The sequence below is a fragment of the Ammospiza caudacuta genome, chromosome 4, assembly GCF_027887145.1.
Source record: "Ammospiza caudacuta isolate bAmmCau1 chromosome 4, bAmmCau1.pri, whole genome shotgun sequence".
In the NCBI taxonomy this organism is placed as follows: Eukaryota; Metazoa; Chordata; class Aves; order Passeriformes; family Passerellidae; genus Ammospiza; species Ammospiza caudacuta.
Genome location: NC_080596.1, coordinates 72,246,756 through 72,260,655, shown reverse-complemented (window position 1 = coordinate 72,260,655; position 13,900 = coordinate 72,246,756). Strand labels below are relative to the sequence as shown.

General features: G+C 53.6%; 1 protein-coding gene across 1 annotated transcript; it reads right to left on the bottom strand.

The window, feature by feature from the left end:
* Positions 1-238: 238 nt before the first annotated feature.
* Positions 239-13,306, bottom strand: LOC131557278 (shootin-1-like). Its single transcript, XM_058804349.1, has 14 exons — positions 13,267-13,306; positions 12,570-12,649; positions 11,932-11,992; positions 11,637-11,731; positions 11,394-11,520; positions 7,503-7,579; positions 6,662-6,743; positions 5,025-5,119; positions 4,300-4,446; positions 2,140-2,254; positions 1,490-1,598; positions 1,298-1,347; positions 628-780; positions 239-306 (listed from the first exon to the last, which is right to left on the bottom strand). Exons 1-14 carry the CDS (start codon positions 13,304-13,306, stop codon positions 239-241), a joined length of 1,299 nt encoding a protein of 432 aa, XP_058660332.1.
* Between the last annotated feature and the right edge of the window lie 594 nt (positions 13,307-13,900).

Here is a 13,900-nt window from a genome sequence, read left to right as displayed (position 1 = left end):
ATCAAGGACATCAAGGGAACACCATGGGGACATCAAGGGACACCAAGGGGGCATCATCAGGGCATGGAGGGGACCCTGAGGGGACATCTTGGGGATGTCAAAAGGACATTAAGGGGAACATCATGGGGACACCATGGGGACATCAAGGGGACACTGAGGGGACAGCACAGGGACAGCATGGAGACACCAAAGGGACACCATGGGGACAGTGTGAGGACACTGAGGGGACACTGAGGGATCAGCGCTGCCCACCAGGATCCCCTGCAGCTCCAGCGCTGCGCTCCTCCTCTTGCTGGCCACAGAGTCCTGCCAGGAAATCAGGAATGGCTCAATCCCGGGAATTCCTGACCTGGGAATGGCTCAATCCCGGGAATGGCTCAATCCCAGGAATTCCTGACCTGGGAATGGCTCAATCCTGGGAATGGCTCAATCCCGGGAATTCCTGACCTGGGAATGGCTCAATCCCAGGAATGGCTCAATCCCGGGAATTCCTGACCTGGGAATGGCTCAATCCCAGGAATGGCTCAATCCCGGGAATTCCTGACCTGGGAATGGCTCAATCCCGGGAATGGCTCAATCCCGGGAATTCCTGACCCCGGGAATGGCTCAATCCCGGGAATTCCTGACCCTGGGAACGCCAGGCCTGCCAGCCCGTTGTCCCTGTTGTCACCTGGCACGGGGGTGGCCTGGCCCTGGCCGGCCTCAGGACGATCCCGGTGCGGATCCGCTCCAGCATCTCCTGCACAGCCCGGGCATGGATGTCCTCGGTCCCCGAGTCACCTGCTGGGGTGGCACTGTGTCACCTCCCCGTGCTGGGGACACCACTCAGGTCACACTGAGGGTGGAGCTGTCACCTCCCTGTGCTGGGGACAGGGCTGGGGTCACATTTAGGGTGGAGCTGTCACCTCCCTGGCCATGCCACCCTGTCCCCGGATCACTCGCAATGGAGCTCGGGGACCCCTGGAGCAGCGCCTGTTCTGGTGATACTTTGGGGACACTCCCAATGTCCCCACCCCTGCCCTGGTGACACTTTGGGGACACTCCTGATGTCCCCATCCCCACCCTGGTGACATTCCCAATGTCCGCACCCTGGGGACACTTTGGGGACATTCCCAGTGTCCCCGCTTTGGTGACACTCTGGGGACACTCCTGATGTCCCCACCCTGGTGACATTCCCAATGTCCCCACCCTGGTGACACTCCTGATGTCCCCACTCCCACCCTGCTGACACTTTGGGGACACTCCTGCTGTCCCCACCCTGGGGACATTCCCGATGTCCCCACCCCTCAGGACTCACTTTGCTCCGGGTTTTTCCGCACCTTCCTCTGCCTGAGGGCAGCCAGGGGGCTGTGGGGGGGACAGGAGGTGACACTGGAGGGGACAGGAGGTGACACATCTGTCACCCCATCCCCTCCCCTCTTGGGGACAGCAGTTTTCTGGGAATGTTCTGGAATGTTGGCCGGAAAAGCTGCCGGGATGTGTCACCTACTCGGCGGGGATGGTGGTGGCAGTGGGCGGTGGCAGCGGTGGCGGTGGTGGCACCTCGGGGTGGCTCTGGGGTGGCGGCTGCTGTGCCAGCTGCTCCCGGAGGGATCCCACTGGAATGAGGCGGCATCGGGATTGGGGATCCCTCTGGAATTGTCTGGAACCCCCCCCGGAACCCTCTAAAACCCCCCTGGCATCTGTCTGGAATTCTTCTGGAATCTTCTGGAATCCCCCCTGGAATCTTCTGGAATCCCTTTGGAATCCCCCTGAAATCCCTCCCGGAATCCCCCTTGGAATCTTCTGGAATCCCTTTGGAATGCTCCTGAGATTCCTCTGGAATCTTCTGGAAACCTCTGGGAGTCTTTGGAATCAGTCCAGAATCCCCTCGGAATCTTCTGGAATGCTCCTGGAATCCCCTCTGGAATAATCTGAAATCCTCTAAAATCCCCCTGGAACTATCTGGAATCCTTCTGAAATCCTCTAAAATCTCTCTAGAATTCTTTGGAATCCATCTGGAATCCCCCTGAATTTTTCCTGGAATCCTCTAAAACCCCCCTGGAATCCTCTGGAATCCCCCCTGGAATTCTTTGGAATTCTCTGGAATCCCTCTGGAATCCCATGGAACCCTCTGGAATTCCATGTGGAAATTCCCACCTTCCTTCTCCAGCCCTTCCAGCCTCTCCCTCAGCTCCCGTTTCTCCTCCCGCTCCTCCTCCAGCGCTTCCCGCGCCCGCTGCAGCTCCTCCCGCTCCTGCTCCAGCTCCTCCTCCTGTGGGAATACGGGAATTCCGGGATCTGGGAAAACCCCAAGGACGGCGACCCTTCCCCGACCCTAAAATTGGGAATTTGGGGAAAAACTCCCCGCGGGTTTTAGGGCAAATTTGCCCTCGCTGTGGGGTGAGGTTCCATCAACACCTTGGGAAATCCATGGAGGGAAATCCACGGAGGGAAATCCACGGAGGGAAATCCATGGAGGGAAATCCACGGAGGGAAATCCATGGAGGGAAATCCACAGAGGGAAATCCATGGATGGAAATCCATGGAGGGAAATCCACGGAGGGAAATCCATGGAGGGAAATCCACAGAGGGAAATCCATGGATGGAAATCCATGGAGGGAAATCCACGGAGGGAAATCCACGGAGGGAAATCCACAGAGGGAAATTCATGGATGGAAATCCATGGAGGGAAATCCACAGAGGGAAATCCATGGAGGGAAATCCACAGAGGGAAATCCATGGATGGAAATCCATGGAGGGAAATCCATGGAGGGAAATCCACGGAGGGAAATCCATGGATGGAAATTCATGGAATTCCATCCATGGATTCATGGAGGGAAATCCATGGAAGGAAATCCACGGAGGGAAATCCACAGAGGGAAATCTGTGAAAGTAAATCCATGGAGGGAAATCCATGGTGGGAAATTCATAGAGGAAAATTCATGGAAGGAAATCCATGGTGAGAAATCCATGGGATGAAATCCAGGGATGGAATTCCGTGGAAAGAAATCCATGGAAGGAAGTTCATGGTGGGAAATCCATGGAGGGAAATCCATGGAAGGAGATCCATGGTGGGAGATCCATGGTGGAAATCCATGGTGAGAAATCCACGGAGGGTAATCCATGGAGGGAAATTCGTGGTGGGAAATTCCTGGAAGGAAATCCATAGAGGGAAACCCATGGGGAGAAATCCAAGGTGGGAAATCCATGGAAGGAGATCCTTGGATGGAAATCCATGGTGGAAATCCATGGAGGGAAATCCAGGGATGGATACCCATGGTGGGAAATCCATGGAAGGAAATGCATGAAGGGAAATGCATGGAGGGAGATCCATGAGAGAAAATCCATGGAAGGAGATCCATGGTTGGAGATCCATGGAAAGAAATCCATGGAGGGAAATCCAAGGATGGAAATCCGTGGAAGGAAATCCGTGGAAGGCAATCCATGGTGGGAAGTCCATGGAAGGAAATCTGTGGAAGAAAATCCATGGAAGCAAATCCATGGTGGGAAATCTATGGATGGGAATCTATGGAGGGAGATCCAGGGATGGAAATCTGTGGAAGGAAATCCATGGAAGTAGATCCATGGTGGGAAATCCAGGGAAGGAGATCCATGATGGGAGATCCATGGAAAGAAATCCATGGAGGGAAATCCAGGGAGGGAAATCCGTGGAGGGAAATCCATGATGGGAAATCCACAGAGGGAAATCCATGGATGGAAATCCATGGAAGGAAATCCATGGAAGGAAATCCATGGTGGGAAATCCCTGGTGGGAAATTCATGTGAGGAAATTAATGGTGGGAAATCTGTGGAAAGAAATCCATAGAGGAAAATCTGTGATGGGAAATCCCTGGATGGAAATCCATGGAAGGAAATCCAGAGATGGAATTTCACAGTGGGAAATCCATGGAAGGAGATCCATGGTGGGAAATCCCTGGTGGGAAATCCATGAAGGGAAATGCACAGTAGGAAATCCATGGAGGGAAATCCATGGAGGGAAATCCAAGGATGGAAATCTGTGTAAGGAAATCCATGGTGGCAGATCCATGGTGGGAAATCCATGGAAAGGAATCCATGGATAGAAATACATGGAGGGAAATTCATGGTGGGAAATCCATGGTGGGAAATGCATGGAGGGAGATCCATAGAGGGGAGATCCATGGTGGGAAATGCAGGGAGGGAAATCTGTGGTGGGAAATCCATGGTGGAAATCCATGGAAAAGCAGCGCTCCATGGAATAATGGGAATGGAGGTGTGGGATCTGGACCCCGCTGTCCCCTCCCTGCAATGTCCCCAAGCTTGGGGATGTTCCCTCACCTGCTGGCGCCGTTCCTGCCGCGTCTCCTCCAGCTCCCGGCTGAGTTTTTCAAGTTCCTGGAACGCTTCCAGGATTTGGGAATCAGGCGCGACGCTCCTCAGCAGGATGGAACTCTGGCGCTTCGCCTCCTTCTGCTGGACCAGCATCTGGAAGCGCGTGTGTCACCTCAGTGTCACCTCCTTGTGTGTCACCCACCTTGGTGTCATCCTCTGGAGAGGCTGGCAGTGAATCCCAGCTGGCTCCATGCAGGAAAACCACAGTGGGAGAATCCTGGGATCATCCCTTTCCTTTGGGATCACCCCACTCCCTCAGGATGGGTGCCAGGGATGTGCTGGGCCACCCCATTGTCACCTCTGTGCCACCCCCAGCGGTGTCCCCAACCCCTCAGTGTCACCTTCTGGAGGGGCTGGTGGCTCCACCCTGAGAAAGCACAGCGGGAGAATCCTGGGATCATCCCATTCCTTTGGGATCGCCCCATTCCATCGGGATGGGTGCCAGGGATGTGCTGGGGCACCCCATTGTCACCTCTGTGCCACCCCCAGCGGTGTCCCCAACCCCTCAGTGTCACCTTCTGGAGGGGCTGGTGGCTCCATCCCAGGAAACCAAAGTGGGAGAATCCAGGGATTGTCCCATTCCAATGGCATCACCCCATTCCCTCGGGATGGATGACCCCACTGCCACCTCTGTGCCACCCCCAGTGGTGTCCCCAAGGCCTTGGTGGCACCTGGTGGGCAAAGGCCTCGGCGTGGCAGCGCAGGTCCTGCTCCAGCTCCAGCTGCTCCAGGGCCTGGCAGTAATCCCGGGTGACAATCTGGGACACTGCGGGGACAGCGGGGTGGCACCGGGGAAAGGGCAGAAAAGGATGGGAAAAAGGGGTGGGAAATAGGGGAAAAGATTTGGGAAATGGGAGGGAAAAGGGTGGGAAAAAGGATAGGAAAGGGTGGGAAATGGAGGGAAAAAGGGGTGGGAAAACGGGGAGGGAAAGGTGAGAAAGGGGGAAATGAGGGGTGGGAAATCAGGGAAAAAGGGATGGAAAAAGTGTGGGAAATGGGGGAAGAAAAGGCAGGAAAGGAGAGGGGAAAGGTTAAAAAAGGGTGGGAAAAGATTTGGGAAGTGGGAGGGAAAAGGGTGGGAAAGGGGTGGGTAAAAAAGGTGGGAAATGGGGGAAAAAAGGGATGTAAAAAGGAGGTGAGAAATGGGGGGGAAAAGGGTCAGAAAAGTGTAGGAAAAAGGGGGAGGGAAAGGGGGGAAAGGGGGGAAACGAGGGGTGGCAAATGGGGGAAAAAGGGGGGGAAGGGCAGAAAAAAGTTGGAAAATGTGGAAGGAAAATGGGAGAAAGTGGAAGAAAAGTGTGGGAAAGGTTTGAGAAATGGGAAGGAAAAGGGTGGGAAAAAGGATGGGAAAAAGGGGTGGGAAATGGGGGGAAAAGGAGTGGAAAACGGGTGGGAAATGGAGGAAGAAAAGACAGGAAAGGAGAAGGAAAAGGTTAAAAAGGGTGGGGAAAAGGGGAAAAGATTTGGGAAATGGGAGGGAAAAGGGCGGGAAAGGGGTGGGTAAAAAGGGGTGGGAAATGGGGGTGAAAAGGGTCAGAAAAGTGTAGGAAAAGTGGGGAGGGAAAGGTGGGAAAGAGGAAATGAGGGGTGAGAAATGGGGGAAAAAGGGTGGGGGAAAAAGGGTTGGAAAAGTGAAGGAAAAGGGGGGAGGGAAAGGTGGGAAAGGGGGGAAATGAGGGGTGGGAAGTGGGGGAAGAAAAGGCAGGGAAGAAGGGGGAAAATGTTAAAAAAGAGTGGAAAAAGGGGGAAATGAGGCGTGATAAGGTGGGAAAAGGATGGGGAAAGTTTGGGAAATGGGGGTAAAAGGGTGGGAAAAGGGGGGAGGGAAAGGTGGGAAATGGGGGAGGAAAAAGTGGGGAAGAGAGGAAATGAGGGGTGGGAAAGGGGGGAATGGGGGTGGGAAATGGGGTGGGGAAAAAAGGGAGGGGAAGGGCAGAAAACAGGTGGAAATGGGGGAGGAAAAGGGGGGGAAAGCGGAAAAAATGTGGGAAAGGTTTGAGAAATGAGGGGGGAAAGGGTGAGAAGTGAAAGGAAAATGAGGTGGAGGGAAAGAGTGGGAAAGGAGGGGAAAATGATGGGAAAAGGGGGAAAAGGTGGGAAGTGGGGTGGGAAATAGGGGCGGAAAAGGGATGGGAAAGGGAGGGAAGAAGGGTGGGGAAAAGGTGGGAAAAAAGGAGAAAAAGGGGGGAAAAAGGGGAGAAAAAGGAGGGGAAAAGGGGGAAATGAAGGTTGTGCCACCACGGGCACTGGGGCCGTTGGTTTGGGGTGGCCCTGGTGGCACTGGAGGGGACATGGGGACCCTGCTGACCTCTCTTGAAGGACCTCAGTGCCCTCTGGCTGGCGGCCAGGGCTGCCCGCAGGCGCTGCTGCTCCTCCCGCTCCAGCTCCAGCTGTGTGGGAAAATACAGGGAAATATGTGAGAAATCCGGGAAATATCCGGGAGAAAATCTGGGAGAAAATAAGTGAAAAATCTTCAAAAAAACTGTGAAAATGTCATGAAAAATCCGTGAGTAATCAGGGAGAAATCTGGGACAAAATGTGTGACAAATCTGTGAAAACTCAGTGAAAAATCTGGGAGAAAATCCGGGAGAAAATCTGTGACAGATCCTCAAAAATCTGTGAAAGCGTCATGAAAAATCTGTGAATAATCAGGAAGAAAACCAGGAGAAATCTGGGAGAAAATCTGTGACAAATCCCTGAAAACTCGGTGAGAAAGCTGGGGGAAATCAGGGGAAAAAATGGGAAAAAATCAGTGAAAAATCAGTGAAAAATCCGGGAGAAAATCCGGCAGAAATATGTGAAAAATTCGTGAAAAATCCAGAAGAAATCCAGGCGAAAATCTGTGAAAAAATCCAGGAGAAGTCCACAAAAATTTTGTGAAAAATTTAGCAAAAAATCTGTGAAAAATATGGGAGAAAATTCGCGAAAAATCCATGAAAAATCAATGAAAAATCAGCAAAAATTTGGGAGAAAATCTATGAAAAAAGTGCAAAAAATCTGCAAAAAGTGTCTGAGAAATCAGTGAGAAATTAACGAAAAATCAGTGAAAAATCCCGCCCTGAGCTCTGGGACGTTGGGGGCGCTTAATCCCAAAAAAATCCCCAAAATCCCCAAATGGGAAAGGGGGGTTTGGGGCGGTTTTGGGGTACCTGGGTGTGCAGGTGCTGCAGCTGCGCCTGGAGGTCCCGGTGCTGTTCCAGGAGCTGGGAGAGATCTTCCTGTGGAGCTGGGGGAAAAGTGGGAATGAGGAGTGGGAAATGGGGAAAAAGGAGAAAAGGGGGAAAAAAGGGGGGGAAGGGGGGGGGAAAGGGGGGAAAGAAGGGGAAAGGGAAAAAAGGTGGGAAAGGGGAAAAAGGGAGGAAAAATGGGAAAAGTGGGGAAAGGGGGAAATGGGGGGGAAAAGGGGGAAATGGGGGGAAAAGGGGGAAAAAGGGGGAAATGGGGGGAAAAGGGGGAAAAAGGGGGAAATGGGAGGAATCAGAAGTGGGGAGATAAAAAGTGGGAAATGGAGGGAGAAAAGATTGGGAAAGGGGGAATTGAGGGAAATTAGGGTGGGAATGGGGGGAAGAGGATGGGAAAGGGAGGGAATGAGAGGTGGGAAAGGGGGAAAAGGAGGGTGGGAATGAGGAATGGGAAAGGGAGATAAAAAGTGGGAAATGGGGAGGGAAAGATTAGGAAAAGGGAAATTGAGGGGCGGGAAATTAGGGTGGGAATGGAGGAAAGAGGGTGGGAAGGGGAGGGAATGAGAGGTGGGAAAGGGGGGAAAAGGGGGGGGGAAAGGGGGGGAAAAGGGGGCGTGGGAAATGGGGGGTAATGAGGAGAGAAAAGGGGGAGAAAAAGTGGGAAATGGGGGAGAAAAAGATTAGGAAAGGGGGAATTGAGAGGTGGGAAATTGGGGTGGGAATGGGGGAAAGGGGAAACAGGGTGGGAAAGGGATGGAATGAGAGGTGGGAAAGGGGGAAAATGAGGAAAAGGGGAAGAAGGGGAAGAAGGGAAAAATGGGGAAAGTGGAAAAGGATGAAATGAGGAGTGGGAAAAGGGGGGAATAAGGAGTGGGAAAGAGAGAGAAAAAGTGGGAAATGAGGGGGAAAAAGGTTGGGAATGGGGGAGTTGAAAGGTAGGAAATGGGTGCGAAAGGGAGGGAATGAGAGGTGGGAAAGGGGGGAAAGGGGGAAAAGGAGGGTGGGAATGAGGAATGGGAAAGGGAGATAAAAAGTGGGAAATGGAGAGGGAAAGATTAGGAAAAGGGAAATTGGGGGGGGGAAATTAGGGTGGGAATGGAGGAAAGAGGGTGGGAAGGGGAGGGAATGAGAGGTGGGAAAGGGGGGAAAAGGGGGGGAAAGGGGGGGTGGGAAATGGGGGGAATGAGGAGTGGGAAAGGGAGAGAAAAAGGGGGAAATGGGGGGGAGAAAGGTTGGGAAAGGGGGAATTGAGGGGTGGGAAATGGATAGGAATGGGGGAAAGGGGAAAGAGGGGGGGAAAGGGAGGAAATGAGAGGTGTGAAAGGGGGAAAAAAAGGGAAAAAAGGGGGAAAAGGGGATTGGGAAATGGGGGGAATGAGGAGTGGGAAAGGGAGATAAAAGTGGGAAATGGAGAGGGAAAGATTAGGAAAGGGGGAATTGAGGGGTGGAAAATAGGGAGGAATGAGGAATGGGAAGTGAGGGGGGAAAAGGCTGGGAAAGGAAGAATTGAGGGATGGGAAATTGGGGGTAGGAATGGGGGAAAGGGGAAAGGGTGGGAAAGGGAGGGAATGAGAGGTGGGAGAGAGGAAAAGGGGGGAAAGGGGGAAGTGAGGAGTGGGAAAGGGGGAAAATAGGGGAAAAAAGGGGGAAAAAGGGGGAAAAGGGGGAAAAGGGGGAAAAGAGGAAAGAGGGGAAAGGGGGTGGGAAATGGGGAATGAGGAGTGGGAAATGGGAAAAAAGGGGGAAAAGGGGAAAGGGGAGTGGGAAATGGAGGGGAATGAGAAGTAGGAAAGGGAGATAAAAGTGGGAAATGGGGGGGGAGAGAAAGGTTGGGAAGGGGGAATTGAAGGGTGGGAAAAGGGGGAGAAAAAGAGTGGGAAAGGGAAAAAAGGGCAGTGCAGCCTCCCAGAGCTGAGCCCCCCTTGTCACCCCATCCCAGCTCTGTCCCCAGGATCCCGACTGGAATCTGTCTCTGCAATGGGATCCAGCGGGAATGAGGTGTGACTACGGGGTGGCATCCCTGGGACACCCAAACACCCCCCAAAGATCATCCTGGGGACGGATTAGGGAATTTGGGATGTTCCCACAAGGTCCTCAGAGGCTGCCGAGAACCAGAATCGGCACCTTGGGAAAAGAGGATGGGAAAGGGGAAGCGCGAGCAGTGTCGGCGACTGCGGTTGGATTTTGGTGTCGCTTTCAGTTGATTTGACGCAAAACAGGACTTGGGAATGGCCCCAAAGGTCGGTGTGGGGACGGGCTGGGATTCGGGGACATTGGGAGGGGACAGCGGGGCAGGGATGGGGTGGGCGGATGGGATGGATGGATGGATGGATGGATGGATGGATGATGGATGGATGGATGGATGGATGGATGGATGGATGGATGGATGATGGATGGATGGATGGATGGATGATGGATGATGGATGGATGGATGGATGGATGGATGATGGATGAATGATGGATGGATGGATGGATGGATGGATGGATGGATGGATGGATGGATGATGGATGGATGGATGGATGGATGGATGGATGGATGGATGATGGATGGATGGATGGATGGATGGATGGATGGATGATGGATGATGGATGGATGGATGATGGATGGATGATGGATGGATGGATGGATGGATGGATGGATGGATGGATGATGGATGGATGGATGGATGGATGGATGGATGATGGATGGATGGATGGATGGATGGATGATGGATGAATGATGGATGGATGGATGGATGGATGGATGGATGATGGATGGATGGATGGATGGATGGATGGATGATGGATGGATGGATGGATGGATGGATGATGGATGAATGATGGATGGATGGATGGATGGATGGATGGATGGATGATGGATGATGGATGGATGGATGGATGGATGGATGGATGATGGATGGATGGATGGATGGATGGATGGATGGATGATGGATGGATGGATGGATGATGGATGGATGGATGGATGGATGGATGGATGGATGATGGATGAATGATGGATGGATGGATGGATGGATGGATGGATGATGGATGAATGATGGATGGATGGATGGATGATGGATGGATGGATGGATGGATGGATGGATGATGGATGAATGATGGATGGATGGATGGATGGATGGATGATGGATGGATGGATGGATGGATGGATGATGGACAGATGGATGATGGATGGATGGATGGATGGATGGATGATGGATGAATGATGGATGGATGGATGGATGGATGGATGGATGATGGATGGATGGATGGATGGATGGATGGATGATGGATGGATGGATGGATGGATGATGGATGGATGGATGGATGGATGGATGGATGGATGATGGATGAATGATGGATGGATGGATGGATGGATGATGGATGAATGATGGATGGATGGATGGATGGATGGATGGATGGATGGATGATGGATGGATGGATGGATGGATGGATGATGGATGGATGGATGGATGGATGATGGATGGATGGATGGATGATGGATGGATGGATGGATGGATGGATGGATGGATGATGGATGGATGGATGGATGGATGGATGGATGATGGATGGATGGATGGATGGATGGATGGATGATGGATGGATGGATGGATGATGGATGGATGGATGGATGGATGGATGGATGGATGGATGATGGATGGATGATGGACAGATGGAACAGAATTGGGATGGGAAGGGATAGGGATGATTTGGGGTGAGATGGAATTGGGATGAAATGGGATGGGATGGGATGGGATGGGATGGGATGGGATGGGATGGGATGGGATGGGATGGGATGGGATGGGATAAAATGAGATGGCGAGGAAATGTGATGGGATGGGATGGGATGGGATGGGATGGGATGGGACACCTCAGTCTCACCTGGGAGCTGGGCAGGGGTGGGTGGCTCCTCCAGGGCCACCCCTGTGGTTGTCACCTCCTCTGGGGCCACCTCAAGGGTCCCTTTGGGGCTCCTGGCCAGGCTGATCTTCTCCAGCCGCGCGTTCTCCTGCTCCACCAGAATTCCAGAATCCCAGAATTAGGGTTCCCCCAGCGTGTCCCAAGGGTACCCTAGCACTTTGTCCCCACGAAGGGACAATTTTGGGGACCTGTCCCCATCCCCACCTGGGCACTGAAGGCCTGGGCTCGCTGTCGGCTCTGCTGCTCCAGCTCCACCTCGGTGTCCAGTGCCGCCAGCTCGGCCAGCAGTGCCTGCGACGCTGAGGGTGACACCGCCGGGGACACCGGGGGTCAGGTGCCACCAGCGTGCCCAGAGCCCGGCCAGGGCACCCAGGAGTGGGGCTGGCACCGAGCCAAGGTGGGGATTTAACACAGGGAGGTGCCAGGGACATTAGGGACATGGGAATGGGACATTGGGATGGGACATGGGGATGGGACAACAGGAAGGGACAGGGCCCACCTTGCTCCAGCTGGGCCAGCCGAGTCTCGGTGTCATCTGGCACTGGATCCAGGGGCGAGTGCTGTGGTGGGAAAAATGGGAATGAAGCTCTCGGTTGGCATGGAATTCTGTTGGCATGGAATTCTGTTGGCATGGAGTTCCATTGGCATGGCCGTGGCAAATGTCACCGTGTTGGCGCAGCGTGGCATTTGTCATGGAACAGAATGGCCCTCGGGATGGAATTTGGTTGGGAAAGAATTTTGTTGGGATGGGATTGCCCTTGGTGGGGAATTCCATTGGCATGGTGTTCCATTGGAGCAGGGCTGTTTGGCACTGGCACCGCATTGGCACAGAATTCCATTGGCACGGCATTTCAGGCCCCAGCAGGGCATTCTATCAGCATTCCGTTGGGCACTGGCAGGGTATTCCATTGGCATTCCATTGGCATTCCATCATCATTCCATTGGCATTCCATTGGCATTCCATTGGTGAACACTGAGCCACCTGGACACCCTCAGTGCCAGGGACGCTGTGCCCGTGTCACCCCTGGAATCTGGGCAGGGGCACCCCTTCTTCATCCCCCCAATTTATGGGATCACCAAGGGGGAATCCAAAGGAAGAGGAGCCTGGAAGAGGGAAAAGGAGCCTGGAAGCCATACCTGTCCAAGAGCTGCCTCTTCCTCCTCCTCCTCCTCGCTGCTCCCGGACTCCATGATGGCTGCAGGGACCCGAGCCAGGACTGTGGTGACACCAGGGGTGACAGTGGGGGACAGGACGGTCCCTGGCACCCCTGAGTGTCCCCTCTGCAGACTGGGACACAGCCCTGGAGTCCCTGATGTGGCACTGGGGACATCCCTTGTCCCCAGGGTCCCTGGCTCCCCCTGGACTGGTCCCACAATCCCTGATCCGATGGAGAACGTGCTCGGGAATCTGAATCCCAACCCCTTTTCCCAGGACAGGACCCTCTCCCCAGCCAATCCCCCAATCCTGAGGAGGGAAAATCCCTCCCAGGTCCCAAATCCCAGCCCCCAAACCCCACTCATGATGCTCCAAAAATCCCCAATCTTGAGGAGGGAAAATCACCCCTAGACCCCAAATCCCACAGGTGACCCCTCAAAAATCCCCCAATCTTGAGGAGGGAAAATGCTCCCCAGACCCCAAATCTCAGTCCCCAAACCCAAATGATGACCCCCCAGAAATCCCTCAATCCTGAGGAGGGAAAATCCCCCCACAGCCTCCAAATCCCAGCCCCCAAACCCCACTGGTGACCCCCCCAGTCTTGAGGAGAGAACATCCCTCCAGCCCCAAACCTCACTGGCGACCCTCCAAAAAATCTCCCACGAGGTTCCCCCTTACCCGTGAGGTGTCCCCTGACTCCGTCCCCAATCCAGGCCATGCTTGGGGCCCCCAAACCCCCGAGATTTTGTGGTGCCTCCCTTTCCTCGGCGCTGCCTCCTCGTTCCCCCCACAGGGAAGTGAAACCTCCCTCCCCTCCCTCTCCCCTCCCCCTCCCCTCCCTCTCCCCTCCCTCCTCGCAAGAGGCCCCGATCCCAAGGGGGGGAAGCGAAACCCACAGTAGGATGTTGGGATTTTCCATGGCGAGTTTTCCCCTAAAACACAGAATTATGGGGTTTTGGGGACCTCGGATTGGGGTCAGGGGCTGCCACTCCAGGAGTTCCCAGAGTGGGAATTCCATGGCCATGGAGGGAAACATCAGAGCACGGAAGGGTTTGGTGACCACGGTTGTTTAGTCATTGATAAAAACAAAGAGATTTTTACTGATTTTAGGAAGGGAGATCCAACTGTAGGAAAGGGGACTTTTCCCCTAAAACACAGAATTATGGGGTTTTGGGGAGCTCGGAGTGGAGTCAGGGGCTGCCACTCCAGGGGTTCCCAGGGATGGGAATTCCATGGCCATGGAAGGAAACACTGGAGCACTGAAGGGTTTGATGACCATGGCTGTTTATTCATAACTAAAAACAAATTATTT